The sequence below is a fragment of the Nicotiana attenuata genome, unplaced genomic scaffold (assembly GCF_001879085.1).
Source record: "Nicotiana attenuata strain UT unplaced genomic scaffold, NIATTr2, whole genome shotgun sequence".
In the NCBI taxonomy this organism is placed as follows: domain Eukaryota; kingdom Viridiplantae; phylum Streptophyta; class Magnoliopsida; order Solanales; family Solanaceae; genus Nicotiana; species Nicotiana attenuata.
Window position 1 is genome coordinate 73311 of NW_017672544.1, and position 19464 is coordinate 92774.

The 19464-nt window shown below is 43.5% G+C and overlaps 1 protein-coding gene across 1 annotated transcript; it reads right to left on the minus strand.

Annotated features, from left to right (window-relative positions):
- Positions 1 to 3813: 3813 nt before the first annotated feature.
- LOC109213619 (pto-interacting protein 1-like) lies at positions 3814 to 7196 on the minus strand. The gene is made up of 3 exons (XM_019377433.1): positions 6746 to 7196; positions 4919 to 5571; positions 3814 to 3918 (listed from the first exon to the last, which is right to left on the minus strand). The coding sequence occupies exons 1-3, from the start codon at positions 7194 to 7196 to the stop codon at positions 3814 to 3816; spliced, it is 1209 nt and encodes a 402-aa protein (XP_019232978.1).
- Between the last annotated feature and the right edge of the window lie 12268 nt (positions 7197 to 19464).

Sequence of the window (19464 nt, forward strand, 5' to 3'; positions counted from 1 at the left end):
TCAAATCAATCTTGGAGAACACCCTCGCTCCCTGAAGCTGGTTAAACAAATCATCAATACGCGGAAAACGATACTTGTTCTTGATTATGACTTTGTTCAACTGCCTATAATGAATGCACATTCTCATAACATCCTTCTTCTTCACAAACAACACCGGTGCACCCCAAGGTGACACACTAGGCCTAATAAACCCCTTATCAAGGAGTTCCTGAAACAGCTTCTTCGATTCCTTCAACTCAGATGGTGCCATGCGATATGGTGGAATAGAAATGGGCTGAGTGCCCGGCACCAAGTCAATACCCCTGTCGGGCGGCATGCCCAGCAGGTCTACAGTAAACACGTCCGGAAACTCCCGCACCACCAGAACAGAATCAATTTCCGGAGTATCAGCACCAACATCCCTCTCAAAGGCCAAATAAGATAAAGAACCTTTCACAGCCATCCATTGGCCTTCAAATATGAAATCACTCTACTAGGGACATAGTCTAGAGAACCTCGCCACTCGATCCGTGGCAACCCTGGCATCACCAATGTTGATTTCTTAGCGTGACAATCTAGAACAGCATGACATGGAGACAACCAGTCCACACCCAAGATCACATCAAAATCAACCATACTAAGCAATAAGAGATCAACTCTAGTATCCGAACTCCCAATAGTCACTATGCACAACCGATATACACGATCCACAACAATAGTATCGCCCATCGGCCTAGATACATGAACCGATGAAACTAAGGACTCACGGGGAATATCCAGATAATGAGAAAATTATGATGATACATACAAATAAGTGAAACCATCGTCAAATAATACAGAGGCATCCCTGTGGCAAACTGAGACAATACATGTGATCACTGCATCTGAAGCAACAGCATCTGGTCTGGCAGGCATAGCATAGAATCGGGCTTAACCGCCAACTGAACGGCCTCCCCCTCTAGGGCGACCTTTAGCTAACTAGGCCCACCCCGAGCTGGTTGAGCGGGTGGTGAAGTAACTACTGCTAAAACCGCAGCCTGACTCCTCGATGCGTTGGACCTCCCTGGCAACGAGGATAATGCCTCCACACATGCCCAAACTCCATCTCTATCTACTGAGCAATGTCAAATACCTCATCAAAAGTAGCACCAGATACCCTCTCTCGAGTCATAAGTAACTGCAGCTAATATGTGAGGCAATCGATGAACCTCCTAATCCTCTCCCTGTCAGTGCGGACTAACCAAACTGCGTGACGAGCCAAATTAGAAAACCTCATCTCGTACTGTGTCACAGACATGCTATCCTGAGGTAACTACTCAAACTGTCTATGCAGCTCATCACTGTGAGACTGCGGCACGAACTTCTCCAATAAGAGAACAGAGAACTCCTGCCATGTAAGTGGTGTTGTAATGACCGGCTTGCGCCTCTCATAAGCCTCCCACCAACTGAAAGCGGCCCCTGTAAACTGAAAAGTAATGAACGAGACCCCACTTGTCTCCAAAATACCGGCTGTGCGAAGAATCCGCTATCATCTGTCCAAGAAGCCCTGGGCTCAGCTGCACTGAAAGATAGAGGCCTAAGCCTCCCAAACCTCTCTAGCCTCTTCTGCTCATCCTCAATCCTAACAGGAACCACATGGTCATGAGTAGCTACAACAACCTGGGCTGGTAGTGCCCCCAATGTCTGGAGTCCAGGCAACATCTGCTCTGATGTATGGGCGGCGGGAGTCTGGGTACCTCCCTCAGCTTGAGAGGTGGCTGGTGTAGCTGGAACAGAGACCGCCTAAGCAAGACTAGTGCACACGGTCAGAATCCGAGCTAAGGCCTCCTGAAGGCCTGAAATCACAATAAGCACAGCTGGTGCCTGAGCTGGCCCCACTGGCTCATCCGCAACTGGAACCTGCTTTGGAACTAGGGTGGCTGGTGGGTCTGCAGGTGTCACTTTAGCTGTTGTACGAGTTGCACCTCTGCCACTACCACGACCTCTACCACGACCTCGGCCTCTCGCGGCCCTAGCAGGTGGTACTGGTGGATGTCCATGTTGTCCGGTAGTACTTGTCCTCGCCATCTGTGAAAGAATAGAATAACAGAAGTTTAGTTACCAGACTCAAAAAATACGCACGACAAGAATACAAGAATGTGAAGTTTTCTTAGGGTTTGGCAGCCTCTCAAAGATAAGTACAAATTTTTTCATACCGATCCACAAGATTCTACTAAACCTGCTCATGACTCCTGAGACCTATGTAACCTAGGCGCTGATACCAACTTGTCACGACCCAAATCCTAACATGTCGTGATGGTGCCTATCGTGGTGCTAGGCCAGCCGACATTTCCAAGATTTAACATAAAAATGAATAAAGTAGTTTTAAATGACTAAATTCTCATAAACTGGGTAATATCCAAAACACAAATGCGGAAGTTTCAAAATTGTGATAAATGGCAACTATGTGCAATAACAATAAAATTAAATACAGCCTCTCAGAGCAACAGTCACTCAGTCCTCCCAATCACTCTAACCTCACAATCGCTCATTCCTTACAACCACTCATTCCTCACAGTCACTCAACACTCGGCACTCGCACTCAGCAGGTACCTGCACTCACAGGGGGTGTGTAAAGACTTTGGAGGGGCTCCTTCAGCCCAAGCGCTATATCAAGACAATCATGAAATAAAATCAATGAGACATGCTGCGGCGTGCAGCCCGATCCCATAATTATCCTTACAATAGAGATAGAGTGATGATATGTAAGCAAAATTGAGACTGAGTACAAACAACAATTAACAGGTAGTTCAAACATGTATCATGGCCTCTATGGGTCCCAACAGTACCGACACATAGCCTAAACATGATATCTAACATGAGTTGCAGTCAAAGTTTCTATAACACATGGAAAGCATATGGCTAGCAACAAGTTATTTAACTTCATGGTTTCATGGAATGGACCAAGTCCCATTTCCTACAGTGCATTCACACACGCCCATCAACTAGCATGTGTGTCACCTCCAAACCAATCACATAATATATAATTCGGGGTTTCATACCCTCAAGACTAGATTTCAAGCTATTACTTACCTTAATCCGAGACAAATTGTACTCCAATATGCCTTTGCCTTGCAAATCGGCCTCCAAATGTCCCGAATCTAACCACAAGCAGTATAATAAAATTAATACGGTGTAAAGGAATCAATTCTATAAGAAATTACGAAGTTATAGCTCAAAATCCGAAATTGGCTCAAACCTGGCCTACGTCTCGAAATCCGACAGAAGTCACAAAATCCAAAAGCCCATTCAACCACGAGTCTAACAATTCCAACTTTACTCAAATAGGATAACAAAATTCCATTCAGAATTTCAAAAATCTAGTCCAAGGACTCTTCTTCATTTTTCTCAATTTTCCACCCCAAATCACAAATTTAATGGTAGAATCAAAGGCATAATGGAAATTAACCAAAACTTGATAGAAATCACTTAACCCAAACACCCACGCGGAAATTCCTCCAAATATCGCCTTCTACCAAGCTCCCAATTCAATTTTGCGATATGTACTCGAAATCCTCGTTTTGAATCTTTTAAATCTGCCTAGTGACGCCTTCATCGCGAATGCGACCTTCCCCTCGTGTTTGCATAGTCCATTCTGACTGCCCCCTAAAATAATCCTTCACGAATGCTACCTTAGTCTCGCAAACGCGAAGCTTTACCGACCCATGTCTTCGCGGATGCGACCACAACCCCACGAACGCATAGACCAAAAGCATGGAGTCCCCAGTTGCCTCCTCCCTTCTTTGCGAACGCATCCCCCATCTCGCGTTCACAATGCACTCTCAGTCCAAACCTTCACGTTTGCGTCCTCTTCTTCGCGAACGCGAAGAACAAATCTTCCTCAGCCAACAGATCCCCTTCGCGAATGCGAGACCTTTCTCGCGAGCGCTTAAGAAGTAACTAGAACCAGCAAGAACAGGAAATCTTCAGCCAACATGCAAGCACAAAAATGATCCGTCAACCATTGGAAACTCACCCGAGATCCTCGGGACCTCAACCAAACATACCATCAAGTCTCAAAACTTCATACGAACTTAGTCAAACCCTCGCATCACCTGAAACAACATCAAAAACACGAATTGCACATGGATTCAAGTTGAAAAAAATGAGTTTTTGAAGATGAGATGAAAAATAGTTTTTGAAAGTTGAAATTGGGTTTGAACATGCATTTTACTTGAAACAAATTTAAAGTTTTGCAAGTAAAAAACTTCAAAAGCTACTCTAGAGCTGTTTGTGGGATTTGAAGATTTTACTTTCAAAATCTACAAAAAGAAAAATGATTAAAATCTATACACAAACAGAAATTTTAAAACAAAATTTGAAAAACAAGCTCCCAAATTTTATGGCCTGACGGGAGCTTAACTTCCGGTGAACATATTGCTCCAATATTCCCTTTGCCGCTGCAATAGAAAGTTAAGAAACTTCTGGTGTGAGCTATAAATATTATCCAGCTATCTCCCTCATACCTATGAAATAATGTTCTAGCTTGGAAGATTAGAACCTTCAGAAGCTAAGGAAAGGGTGACAACATATAGACATAAGAACATATAATTTACAGTCCAATTTTATCGGTGCAGTAATGATGCATATTGAGTACTGTACTCATCTTGCTACTAATACTTTAAAGATGATTAGAAAACCAAAACAGAAGGATTGAAAACTGGGAAATATAATGTTTGTAAAGATTTTGGACCACTCCACCTATTACCTTAAGGTTTTCGATTAAGTATTAAGATCACTTCCCAAGTAAAGCAGAATATAATACTTAGGGTGAGTTCCTATATACCAAAAAAATGGCTATACAAGGGTTGACTAGATAGGTGGTTTTACATTTATGTTCATGTAGGAGAGAAACAAAAAACTAAAAGGTACTAATTATAGACACTTGTTGGTTCTATACAGGTAATTCGGGTAAAGGCTGAGGCTCCATGCAAGTTGAAATTCTCTGGACAATCTGTGTCATGTTTGGTCTTGCTTCAGAATTTTCAAACAAAGCTGAGTTAGCCACATCAAGCAAAACCCTTAGCTGTTCTATATCCACATTACCATTGAGCTCTGGATCCAACATACCGATTAGCATCTCCACATTCTGAGTTTTCCTGCATCCCTCAGTGGATTCAGCAAGTGTCATGGAGCCCTGCACAGACTTGAGCCCTGTAATGAGCTCGAGAAGTAACACTCCAAAGCTATAAACATCACTTCTTGGTGACACTAGCCCCGTGTTAAGGTAATAGGTGTCAACATAACCAAGTGAACCCTTTACATTAGTAGGAGTGGTTGCGCTTACAGCATCATTGCCTAACTTGCATAGCCCGAAATCTGCAAGCTTGGCATGATCGTCGTCGATTAACAGTATGTTTGATGATTTGACATCTCTGTGTATGACAGGAGGGTCAGCTACCGAGTGGAGATAGTCGAGAGCACGAGCAACGTCTAATGCAATGTTTACACGATTAGTCCATGATAGAGCACCAGAGGATTGGCCATGGTATGTGTGCATCCTCTCAAAGAGGCTTTTGTTGGGAACATACTCCAAAAGTAGTAATTGTTCTCCTGCTTTAATATATAAATGGAGATGAATTTGAATCAGATATGTAGCATGACATATGTGTTATGATATAAGAAAGTAACATAATTTGGATTTGGGACAAAATGAAGATGCCAGCAAAAAGGATCGTGATGGGTTTTTATTGTTAGTTCGCCAACAAATATTCTTGTCTCTTCTTCAATATAGAGCCAATACAAGCCCTTTTTCATGTTGACCGAAATTCTCTTTGATGCTTTTCTTTTGGGATTTTTCTTGGTGAATATGAAACATTGCATTTGTCTTATTGTATAAGAGAAGAAGATAAGTGGGACAAAAGGAAGATGACAGCAAAAGGATCTTGATGGGTTTTTCTTAGTTCACCAACAAGTGCACTTGTCTCTTCTTCAATATATAGCCAATGGAAGCCTTCTTTCATTCGGACAAACATTCCCTTCGATGTACCTCTTTTGGGATTTTCTTGGTGAATATTCTTTCTACTCCACCCCCAACCCCCAGGAAGTCATCTTCCTTGGTATCATCTACCACTTAAGACAATTGCTGTACATTCGAGTATCTGAATTTAGTTTCACCGCCACCCATTGTCAAAATTTTTTTTTTACGTATTTGATCCATAAAATAAATCAGGCTCATATGTGATGGGCGCATTGAAAACCTAATTAAGTAAATAAAAAATGTGCTCTTTATAATAGTTTAAGCTTTTAAATGAGATGGTCACATGCTTCGTCATCTTCCTTTTGTAGGCGTGGATAATTCTATTGGAAAAATTTACAGAATGTCCTAAACATTGTGAAATGTATTCATTTTCATGCAGCTTAAGCCTCATGCCAGCAATAATAATGTTAAAATTTATCATCCACAAAAATAATCCAAAGAGGGTTTATCATTTTAGCCATTTTACTGTAAGTGTGGAGGGGGGCTGTATTGGAGAATAGAAAACAGGTGAAAAAACATTGTGAAGAATACTCCATACATGTTTCTTAATGCTCAAACCAAAGAATAAGGATAATACGAATTACCATATCCAGAAAAACAGACCAAAGGAGAGTTTTAATTTCATCTCATGATTTGATATTTCTTTCTTGGCTTTGATTTCAGCCAACGATTGAGTCTTCTTTATCTTCACTATAATATGATTACATTTAGAAAACTTGTGGAATTTAGGAGATTAAAGTTGATTACCTTTGTCCAAGCAAAATCCCATTAACCCGACCAAGTTTGGATGTGATATTCTAAGCAAGACCGAGACTTCATCCAAGAACAACTTTGTTTTGCCACCTCTTTCCTCCATGACACGCTTCACTGCACCTAATCTTCCATCTTCAAGCTCAGCAAGATAAACATATGAAGTTGCTCCAACGCCAATCCGAATCTTGAAATCTTTTGTTGCCATCTTCAACTCTTCTAGTGGATAAGTTCTTATAGTAGCATTAGAATCAATACTCATCTCTCTCGACTTTTCATCAACTTGATTTTCTTCATCTGGTTTTGTTTTTGAAAGCTGCTTATTGCCTTTAGAATCTAGATAAGTAGCTAACTTCTTTAAGATAATTGTGAGAATGATGAGAAGAACTATTGCACCAACAATCCAATAGCTTTTTGGATTGGATTTGGAGAATCCATGGAACCCCATGTTGGGATCGGATTCGATCGGGAACTATAGTTCTTGAATTTACTCAATCATATAGTTTCTTTAGACATGTATTTGGTTCTTTCTTTTGTCTTAGATACTGTGATTGGATGATAGCAAAGATTCCTGAATTTGTCAATATGCTGCCTGTGATAAGGGCTGAACGCAACCAAGTATTGTCTTATGCTTGAGAACAAACATTTGCATAAGGGTCTCCCTTGTGTCTTTTAATATTGACCTTCCAAAGACAGTTTTAAAACGAAAATTACAAGAAGAAGAATATTTTCTAATTTGATCAAATTAATTTCCCCGAGTTTACAGTGGCTAGATGATCCAAACAAATGTTGCAATTCAATATATACACTATGTCTTGTTCCTGTATTGGCAGATATTCGGCCATTTTTCGACCAGGGGGTCAACCCCATCACGACCACTTTGTAGTAGATGGTCAACGCCGCTGACTCTTGACTTATGACAGCTGTCCTGAAAACAAACGAGGGGTCGTCTCCACAACAAAAGTAGGGGCCCATTCGTGACCAGATGAAAAAGCCTGAGGCTATAAATACCAAGGGAGAGAACCTCCCAAAGGGGGCTTCTTCTTCTACACAACTCTCAATACTCCAAAAATAGGAAGATATACTCCATAAGTGGAGAAAGAAACAAGATCAATGTAAGATCCTGAACCTCTTCAAGGAGAGGCAGGTCAAGTCACCTTGATGAATAAAATCCCGTTTATATCGTTCCATACTTGATTATTTCAATGTCTCAAGCTAGTCTTCTAATTCAGTGATTAATTATGATTAGCTATGATTTACCCTTTGAATTATCTCGATTGATTTGCTTGGAAAGTATTTGATAATTTTCAACAAAACAATTTGACGCCGTCTGCGGGGATTTCCTATCGAAATCACATAGTTTCTCCCTCGAATCGAAGCCAAAGGAACGTAAAAAAAAAAAAAGAGAAGAAAGCAATCCAACTTAGACAGACCAGAGCAAGCACATCGAGCACGTAATACTCGAATGCATCAAAGGAAACTGAGATCCGAAAACAACCACACAAGAGGAAGAAGCCCTTCTCCCTTAGAACAAAAGTATGAGGCATTTCCTTCACCCCTAACGCGGTGTCAGGCAGGAAACCAGCACAGTGCTGTGTCAAGCCAGGAGCGAGACTCAGGCCACGTGCCTTCGCCATCAAAATATATCAGGTTCGACCTCAGTCGAACCGGGACTCAGGCCACGTGCCTTCACCATCAGAATATATCAGGTTCGACCTCAGTCGAACCGTGACTCAAGCCACGTGCCTTCGCCATCAGAATATATCAGGTTCGACCTCAGTCAAACCGGGACTCAGGCCACGTGCCTTCGCCATCAAAATATATCAGGTTCGACCTCAGTCGAACCGGGACTCAGGCCACGTGCCTTCAGCATCATAATATATCAGATTCGACCTCAGTCGAACCGGGATTCAGGCCACGTGCCGTCGCCATCAGAATATATCAGGTTCGACCTTAGTCGAACCGGGATTCAGGCCACGTGCCTTCGCCATCAGAATATATCAAGTTCGACCTCAGTCGAACCGAGACTCAGGCCAAGTGCCTTCGCCATCAAAATATATCAGGTTCGACCTCAGTCGAACCGGGGCTCAGGCTAAGCACCTTCGCCATCAAAATATATATCAGGTTCGACCTCAGTCCGACCGGGGCTCAGGCTAAGCACCTTCGCCATCCAAATATATCGGGTTCGACCTTAGCCAAACTAGGGCTCAGGCCAAGTGCCTTCCGCTTTAAAATTTATTAGGGTCAACCTCAGCCACACTAGGGCTGGGCGAAGAAAAACTAATTGCCGTCATTACAAGGTGACCGCTCCTCCCCGTTCATGTCAGGCCAAAAAGCCGTCATTATCAATCCAAAGCTGACATGACGACCTCGGTCAAAATCAAGGGCTGATCGTCCCTCCAAACATATCCGTAAAAGAAAAAGAGAGAAACGGAAGACAAAGTAAAACGCGAGACAAACGATGGAAAAATGAGTACAATTGTTAATAAAGTTAAGAACGCGAGTACTCCCCGCTTACATCCGGCCCTGGCCGATCGAGACAAGATAAAAAAAATACAGAAAAAACAACAAAGAAACAACCGAGCGCCGACCGACGAACGGGGTATAAAGAAAAACAACAGGCAACGATAAATCTTTTCCTCACTCGGCGTTACCATCGCCGTCACCGTCGCCGCCACTCGCGCCATTATCAGCCTCGGGCGTTGCCACATCATAACCACAGTCGGCACGAGCTTCACGAGCCTTCTGGTGTGCCACCTCGAAGACGGTCTCGGTCACAATACCCGCCTCCAATAAGTTCTTGTAAACATCGCGCTGAGCTTCGGCGTAAACCCAAAGTTCGTGAGCCTGGTGGGAAACGGTAGTATTCGACGAACCAGCTTGACTCTGCAGTCGCCGGTTCTCCTCCTCCAAGGTCGCAATACGGTCCAACATAACTTGGGCCTCCTGCTCAAGAACACCAATCCGCTCCTCGAGCCCCGCCTCTTTAAGGGCCGCTGTCTCCCTCTCCGACTCAAGCCGAGATTCGTGCACGCGGATCGCCGCCTCCAACGCCCCAGCCCTCGACGAGGCACCCATTTCCAAAAATTTCGAGGAAGCAACCTCGCCTTCCAACGCCTCCAGTTTCCCGCTCCATTCCACAGCTGCCTCCGCTGCTTTGACCCGGTTCTGTTCCGCCTCCAACTCCGTCTCCCTCAACCTGCCCTCCAGGTGCACACACTCAGCTGCAATTCCTTTCCCCGCCTCAAGCTCCTCGTCCTTCCGACGAATCTGCTCTTCAAGAGCACGTTTACTGCCAAGCGCCTGCAACAGCTGCTGGTCCCGCCTCGCCAACTCCTCGCCCAAAGCCCGATTACAGGGCTCGCTCCGTAAACGCTCGTGCAGCCCTCGGCATCGATCACGATAACGGCGGTATTTCCCCAGCATCTGCAGGAAGATCCTCGAGCGAACCTTGGCTCTGCGGATGTTCTCCACCTTTAACAGGTAATTCTACAGAACAAAGGAAAGGCAATGTTAAGGCAAAAGCTAAAACGGGATGGGAAGAAAAAATATATATAGGAACGTACTACGTACCCTCAGGCCCATCCACTTCGTCCATCACTTCAATATCCGAAACGCTCCTCAAAGACGCGTTCTCGGCATCCGAACACAACAACTCAAACTGCGACACCAAGCTAGTTCCTTCAGTTAGTAAGTTCAAATCCGAGGGAACCTCAATAAAACGGGTCGGCCCCCCTGCGCGCACCGTAGAATTGGTAATACCCTCCTCGAACATGCGAACGTCGTCGGGGTCCAAATCGGACTCAGATTTATACTCGTCATCCACCACGTCCTGCCCCCTCTCCGCCACCGTTGGGGTAGAGCAACTCGCCGTGGCCAACACTGGTACATCAGAGGTCTCTACAGCGGCCTGTAAGGATCGACCCTCCGCCTCGGCAATAGGAACTTCGGACAGGGTCGTCGAGACAGCAACATTCCCTTGGCTAGAACTAACAGGTTCAACTTCAACTAACTCCTTCTCCTTGCCAGCAAGCGCCACAGTCGTGCCGCCCTCCGAATCCGTCGGGGGAGAATCCAAGTAGATCACCGATGGAGNAAAAGAAAAAGAGAGAAATGAAAGACAGAGTAAAACGCGAGACAAACGATGGAAAAAAGAGTACAATTGTCTACAGAGTTAAGAACGCGGGTACTCCCCGCTTACATCCGCCCCTGGCCGGTCGAGACAAGAAATAAAAATACAGAAAAACAACAAGGAACAACCGAGCGCCGACCGACGGACGGGGTATAAAGAAAAACAACAAACAACGATAAATCTTTTCTTCACTTGGAGCCACCACCGCCGTCACCGTCACCGCCACTCGCGTCATCGTCAGCCTCGGGTGTCGCCACATCATAACCACAGTCGGCACGAGCTTCACGAGCTTTCTGGCGTGCCACCTCGAAGATGGACTCGGTCACAATACCCGCCTCCAATAAGTTCTTGTAAACATCACGTTGAGCCTCGGCGTAGACCCAAAGTTCATGAACCTGGTGGGAAACGGCAGTATGCGACGAACCAGCCTGGCTCTACAGTCGCCGATTCTCCTCCTCCAAAATCGCAATCCGGTCCAACATGACTGAGCCTCCTGCTCAAGATCACCAATCCGCTCCTCGAGCCTCGCCTCCTTAAGGGCTGCTATCTCCCTCTCCGACTCAAGCCGGGACTCATGCACACGAATCGACTCCTCCAACGCCACGACCCTCGACGAGTAACCCTTTTCCCAAAATTTGAAGGCAGCAATCTCGCCTTCCAGCACCGCCAATTTCCCGCTCCATTCCGCGGCCGCCTCCGCTGCCTTAACCCGATTCCGCTCAGCCTCCAACTCCATCTCCCTCAACCTGCCCTGCAGGTGCACACACTCAGCTGCAATTCCTTTCCCCACCTCAAGCTCCTCGTCCTTCCGACGAATCTGCTCTTCAAGAGCACGTTTACTGCCAAGCGCCTGCAACAGCTGCTGGTCCCGCCTCGCCAACTCCTCGCCCAAAGCCCGATTACAGGGCTCATTCCGTATACGCTCGTGCAGCCCTCGGCACCGATCACGATAACGGCGGTATTTCCCCAGCATCTGCAGGAAGATCCTCGAGCGAACCTTGGCTCTGCGGTGTTCTCCACCTCCAACAAGTAAGTCTGCAGAACAAAGGAAAGGCAAAGTTAAGGAAAAGGCTAAAACGGGAGGGGAAGAAAAAAAATAATAATGGGAACGTACTACGTACCCTCAGGCCCATCACGGCCACTTCGTCCATCACTTCAATGTCCGAAATGCTCCTCAAAGACGCGTTCTCGGCCTCCGAACATAATAACTCGAATTGCGACACCAAGCTATTTCCTTCAGTTAGTAAGTTCAAATCCGAGGGAACCTCAATAAAACGGGCCGGTCCCCCTGCGCGCACCGTAGAATTGGTAATACCCTCCTCGAACATACGAACGTCGTCGGGGTCCAAATCGGACTCAGATTCGTACTCTTCCTCCACCACGTCCTTCCCCCTCTCCGCCACCGTTGGGGTAGAGCAACTCGCCGTGGCCAACGCTGGTACATCAGAGGTCTCTACGGCGGCCTGTACGGATCGACCCTCCGCCTCGGCAACAGGAACTTCGGACAGGGTCGTCGAGATAGCAACATTCCCTTGGCTAGAACTAATAGGTTCAACTTCGACTAACTCCTTTACCTCCCCAGCAAGCGCCACAGCCGTGCCGCCCTCCGAATCCGTCGGGGGAGAATCCAAGTTGATCACCGATGGAGGAGCCGCCATAATTGCCACCCGCCGTTTCTGCGAAGGCCTATCCTCCTCCTCATTCGAAGGCGAACCCGTCCGACAACGAACAAGCCCGGACGGCCTCTCATCTTGTGGCATAGCCCGCGTTGGGGACGCGGTCGCTGACGATTCAACCGACGCCGCCCTCGGTACTCGACGAGGCACAGGCGCAGCAGCTAACCTAGCAAGTGCACCCGGCCGACGGAAAGCCAATTGTGGAGCTTTGGCACGACGTGTTCTCTCTAGGTACAATGAACAAACGAATCAAAAAAAGCAGTCAGAACAAAACGAAATAGAAAAGAGAAAGGGCCGAAATTCCACCTGTCACGGGCCTGCGACCATGCCTCTCCCAGAAAGCCGCCTAGGTGCGAATGCCCACAGTACGAGGAAGCACTGCCTCGACCCAGTCTCGGATCCCCTCCAAAGGAGGCGGCGGCAACTTTTCAGCTACAAAAATGAAGGTAAATCAATAACCATAAGTACAAAGCATGAGGAAAGTCGAAATAGAGCGGATGCCCAGTCAGGAACGAAGTCTCACGTGCAAAGTTCCAAATTTCCGGGAATCCGTTTGGGTGCCACCAGGTGTTCAGTCCGAATATAGAAAAAATTCTCAAAGGAATGACGAATGACCTCATCGTCCAGCCCAACCATCAAGCCCTTCGATCCTCGTGGGCGTGCATGGATCATGGTGCCGCGGATTTTTTGGGGGAGCGAAGAGACTGAGCACGTGCCTCAAAGTGACCTCCCTACCCGCTAGCTCCGCATATTTGATGAACATGAGGAGCAATTTGTAGAGACAAGGAGAAAGTTGGGCCGGGCATACCTTGTAATAGCGACAGAAGTCTACTATCAGCATCGGGAGCGGGAGTGTACACCCCACCTGGAAGGGATAAGCATAGAACGAGCAATACCCTCGACGGTCAATCTGTACCCTGTCCTCGGTCTTTACAAGAGCGATCTCGGCATAATGTGGGATGCGCCATCGTTCTCGCATTTGAGCTATCCCCACTTCCCCCATTAAAGAAGCAATGTCCCCCTGTTCCACGCCGCCCGGTGCACTGAAATCCATCACTTGATCTTTTTGGTGAGGTAGAATTGCATCGACCGAAGGAATTTCCTCACCTCCCACCAACTCTAACCTTTCATCTGCCGGAGCGGGATTTTCGACTCCCGGAGAATTAGCCGAGCGATTGCCGCGAGAAGAAGTGCCTGCCATAATCGATTCACGAGCGAGAGAAAGAAGAACTTTGACAAGGGAGACGGAGAAATCAATGACGATAATGATTGGAAGAATAGGGAAAATGCTATTTGACAGAAGAAAAGGCTTCTCGAGTTTTCTCTTAGAAGAACAATGAACATGTAAAAAACAAAATGACACATCTTCGCCAGGTATAAATAACGGATTCTTCCTGCACGGGACCCAACGATCGCCATTAATACTTAACCGTGTACGAAGCGATTCGGTTTCATGAAAATGTGAGCCATTACGAACGACTGCGCGGGATGACGCTCCACTCGCCAACCAATAGTTCAATGCTGAAAACTCATTTTTAAGGGCCCTCCCCGATCACGCCGCTCTATCCGTCTGCCGAGGTCGACTCGAGCACGACCTCACGAACGGAGGGACTAACTGTATTGGCAGATATTCGGCCATTTTTCGACCAGGGGGTCAACCCCATCACGACCACTTTGTAGTAGATGGTCAACGCCACTGACTCTTGACTTATGACAGCTGTCCTTAAAACAAACGAGGGGACGTCTCCACAACAAAAGGAGGGGCCCATTCGTGACCAGATGAAAAAGCCTGAGGCTATAAATACCAAGGGAAAGAACCTCCCAAAGGGGGCTTCTTCTTCTACACAACTCTGAATACTCCAAAAATAGGAAGATATACTCCATAAGTGGAGAAAGAAACAAGATCAATGTAAGATCCTGAACCTCTTCAAGGAGAGGCAGGTCAAGTCACCTTGATGAATAAAATCCCATTTATATTGTTCCATACTTGATTATTTCAATGTCTCAAGTTAGTCTTCTAATTCAGTGATTACTTATGATTAGCTATGATTTACCCTTTGAATTATCTCGATTGATTTGCTTGGAAAGTATTCGATAATTTTCAACAAAACAGTTCCCAAATTAGTTGTTGTTTGCTATATGATTTTTGTCACGACCTTGAATTCCTTCCATTGGGACCGTGATGGAGCCTAACATTTCACTTGCTAGGCAAGACAACATTAGAACAATCTACTCCTTTTAACAGTTTAAAACAGATATTAAAGAAGAATTGAGATAACTGAATAAATTTAAAGTAACAATGCGGAAGTTGAACTAGGCAAATATCTATTACAATTTCCTTGAACCTGGTGTCACGAGTGCACGAACTACTAGAGTAATACACATAAGGGTCTGAATGAAAGTACACAGCTAATTAGATAGAGGATGTGGACTCTAGGAGCTGCGGCCGCTGAATAGTTGTACCTCAAGTCTCCGCGGATGTCTGATCCGAGCTCGCTAATAACCGCCGCTGGGACCGTCTCAAAAATTTGCACAGTACGCACAGTGCAGTATCAGTACAATCGACCACATGTACTGGTAAGTGCCGAGCCTAACCTCGACGAAGTAGTGACGAGGCTAGGGCGGGTCACCTACGCTAAAACCTATACGCAGTCTATAATAATGACATAATAATTGAAATACAGTACAGAATTAAACAGCCAACAGGAAATGATAACGACGACCTCGAAAATAAACCAGTGTCGTCCCAAAATTTACCAATCTCTACCAGCTCAAATAAAAATACTAGAAAACAACATAGCTCAAGGAATAGAAACATATAGGTTGTTGCGGCGCGCAACCTGATCCCATTGTTGATACCCATTTTTTCCCTCATATATTTTTAAAATGTGTATGTATACTTTTAAAATATTGGGCAAACAACTACAAACATGCACAAGTATTTTACAATTTTTTCTACAAATTTTTAAAGGGCCTATATCCATTTATTTTTGCATTTTTAATTACATAAATGTTCAAAACTAACGCTCATATTATTTTATGATGATTAAATCATCTAAATTCATCATTTATGTTCATATGAGTGTTCAAATGCTTTAATTGCATTTTTTATAATTATATTTGCATGTTTAAGACTATAATTGCATATTTTGCAAAAATAGCCCCTACATATGCATAACTACATTATCTTTACAGAAAATGACTTTTCATATTTTTATAATATTGAATAATTATTTTAGATCACCTTCATGCTGAAAACCATTTTTTATCATTTAATTAACTATTTTAAAATTATTTTATTTAGTAAAATGGGTATTTAAATAATAGCCCCTAGTTTTACACCAAAAATCGGACCCTCCCCAATTCAATTTAATTGATCCAAGCCCAATTCAATGACCCTAACCCAATTAAAAACCTACCCGACCCAAGCCCCTTCTCTTCCTTAATTTCATCTCCTCTAACCTAGTCATTTTTCACCAACAGCCGCCCTAAATCTCCTCCCCTCTCCGTCTCTCTCTGAGACCCAACCCTAACCCTAGCTGCCGCCACCCAAAACCTACCCTAATCCCTCCGATTCTCACTTGATCCATGGATTTCCATGGGTGTTTGAGACCCCTACTAGCCTTCTACCTTCCCCTGGTTGCTCGATTTTGTGATTTCATGAAAGGAATCCCAAAAGATCTAGCCCAGATCTTGTTCGAGACTCTTTAAGAGTTCGCCTATGGTTACCTCCGTTTGTGAGTGCTACTCTCTCGATGTTTTATGGTTCAAATCTCTGGTTCAAAACTAGATTATCTTTACCCCTCCCTTTTTCCTCAAAACCCTAATCTTTGAACATGAATCCATTCAGATCTTTGTAGATCAGGAATGATTCGGAGTTCATCAATGATTTTTCTTTAAAGATCTCTTGTTTCTTTGTTGTTAATCGATTTTTAGCACTGTGTTACTTTAGGGTTTTGGTTTCCTTGTTATTTGTTGGTCTAATCTTTGTGTATCTGAAGTGTTTTCAAGTTTCCATGGCTGTTTTCCTTAAGAATTTTCCGATTCCCTACTGATAATCAGCTCTAAGTATTTTTTATAAATTAGGTTTTCTGCTTCGTCTATTTTTGCAAAGAGTTTTCCGAAATTTCTCATGTTTTTGTTTAATCTTTTTGTAATGACTATGTTCCAGGCTTGATTGTTTGACTGTTCGTTCTTCGCTTCAACATTTTGTCCGTTATTATTTTGAATAATTGACTGATTGACTCAGTTATCTAGAGTTTCATTTTTTGCTAAAATGATTTACTGAATTTCTGCTTGCTTTCCTTAATCATGAGATTCCTAATTAACGTTTCTTGCCTATTTAGGGGTTGTTTGACCCTAGAATGGTCTCTAATTACTCAGGTTACCTTATTTGTGTGATTGATTGCTTGATTTATGGGTTCTAACCTTAATTGGATGTTAGACTCACTTCTTGCCTTATTTGAAACTCAATCCGAGTTATTTATGGGTATAATTCCCTGATTTTTTGTCCTGTCAAGCTTAATTGATTATTTGATTGCTTCCCTTACCTTATTTACAATATTAAGCTGTCTTGCCTTATTTACTTTACACTACTCGACTCTTATAAATACATGATTCTGTTTTCAAACACATACACACACAGACCTAAGGAAAAAATACTTAAAAAATTCTTGCTCTCTCTCTGTCTCTCTATTGCAACCTACTGCTACTTGTCTACTACACTATCTAGTCGGCTGGAAGCCAAAGATTAGATCTTGGATCCTCTTTACTTCACTCTTTTATTGCAAATTTCCAAATGGTATGCCTCTACTACTGTTATTTTAATTAATTTGTGTGTTTGTCATCATGTTTATTCCTGTTTAAATCCATGTGTTTATCAGCTTGTTTACTTCTGTTTAAATCCATAGGTTTACCAGTATATTTACTTCTGTTTAATCCATGTGTTTACTAACATGACTGCTTCTGTCTAATCTACGTGGTTACTTCTGTTCAATCTCTATGTTCAATGGCATGTCTAACTATGTGTTTCCTTGCAAGTCTATTTATGTTCAATCTATGTGTTTACTGCACTAGCATGCCTACTGCTGCCCAATACATGTGTTTACTACAATAGCACGTTTACTTCTATTTTTAAATAGAACTATGTCTTCCTACTTTCAGAAGATTTGCATGTCTAAATTGGATCTGTGTTTCACCTACTTCCCTACTAGCATGCTCTCCTTATCCAGATGTTCACCTTTCACAACTTTGCTCCCTAGTCCTTACTGCCCCTTTGTATGTGATCGTTTGATCCTCATCTTGCCTTGTCTTTGTGTTTGGTCACTTAGTAATAGCTAACTTAATCCTATTTCTTAATGTTGTTTGTTTGCTGGAACCTTTGCCTAAGTTCCAGGAACTGAATGACTCTGTTTGCTTTTTATTTCCTGAAAGTCTAAAACTGCTTCCTCAAAACTACTCTTGTAAATCACTATCCACTGCAAACTCTTAGAACATCTAGGGTCCTGCCCTCCAGTGTGAGCATCGCTTTGTAGTCCATGAGACCCCTCTGAACTTTGACACACTGGGACTGGCTATTCCACACTGCACAAGTTGTTGATCTTTAAAAGGGGCCTTGGTGTGAGCACTGCCCTGGGTCCTTGAGGCCCTTGGGGAACTTTGACACATTAAGATATCCTCCCTGGCACTATGAGATATGGCATTTGAGACTATTTGAAGGCCTGGTTCCCCAGGTTTTGCTTTGGGCCTATCCAGGCTCCCTATAATATACTACTATCATTCCTGTAATTTATCTACATTTGGCTTGTAATAGTAATTTCTTTGTAAACAGATATTGAGGAAATTAGTAAGACTGTGAGGGATTATTATACATATTTTTGTTGGGAATGGGTAGATATCATGCCTATAGGTTTTAAAATCATTGTTTACATTCTAGAAAATATGCCTATAGGACATTGCAATGTTCGTCACTTGTGTGCATCCTAGATATCATGACTATAGGGTTCAAATCTACTTCTGCAATCGGAAATCATATCATTGTGTTGTTTGTCTGTTTGCATGCATTCTAGATACAATGCAAATAGGTTAAAAAATCAATCTTGCACTTTTAGATATCATGCCTTTAGTTAAAAAATCAGTCTTGCATTTCTAGATATCATGCCTATAGGTTAAAAATTAATTTCTGCATATAGGAGCCATGTTAAATAGGTTCAGCGTATTCAACATTTAGAAGCCATGCTTATAGGGTAAAATCAATCTTGCATATTATGGACATTTTGCAAGTAAGTCTAAAATCAGTCTTTAAATGCCAATGAGGTTTTAAAATTAACCACTGCGTTTAGCTACCGTTGTCTAAAATCAGTCCTCACATCTAGACAACATGCCTATAGAATCTAATGAACCAAACTGCTTGTTTAAAACGGTTTTACTGGTTTATTGTACTTCTGATTAATGATTAGATACCAAGCTTATAGAACATCGCTGTTACACGCCTAGGCAAGCCAGTAGGGCGATTAAAATCCGGCAAACTATAAAACTACAATTTCGTTATTTATGAACTGCCCAGATTCGACAAGTTTTAAAGTCAGTAGGCAAAGTGATTAGGTCTTTATCCCCTCGCATTAACGCAATGTTGCATATGTTTGATTTGTGCTCACCTAGATATCCTGTTATTAAAACTCCTTTAAAAGTATCTGAAACATTGCTGTTTGAGACGTGCACTTGCTTGCTCTATTTGTGGAGCCTTTTAACTGTTCTATCCTTGGTCCAGTCCTAAGTGTTTTGTTTGTCCCCTAGAATTTTCTCCTTTTAATTACTGTAGGAGAGTCTAGATCCACCCTAACTAGAAGTCCTAAATACCTCCAGGACTATATAAGTAAAGGGACAGGTAGTGCACGCGTAGGATACAT

Bases quoted from the DNA above. Each gene is read 5' to 3' on its own strand.
- LOC109213619 (XM_019377433.1), bottom strand. From the start codon at position 7,196: ATGGGGTTCCATGGATTCTCCAAATCCAATCCAAAAAGCTATTGGATT. The intron at 5,572-6,745 runs GTAATCAACTTT...ATATTAAAGCAG, and splicing joins GGGATTTTGCTTGGACAAAG to GAGAACAATTACTACTTTTG. The intron at 3,919-4,918 runs GTATAGAACCAA...TGCTGGTTCTAG, and splicing joins AGCCTTTACCCGAATTACCT to TTACTTCTTAAGCGCTCGCG.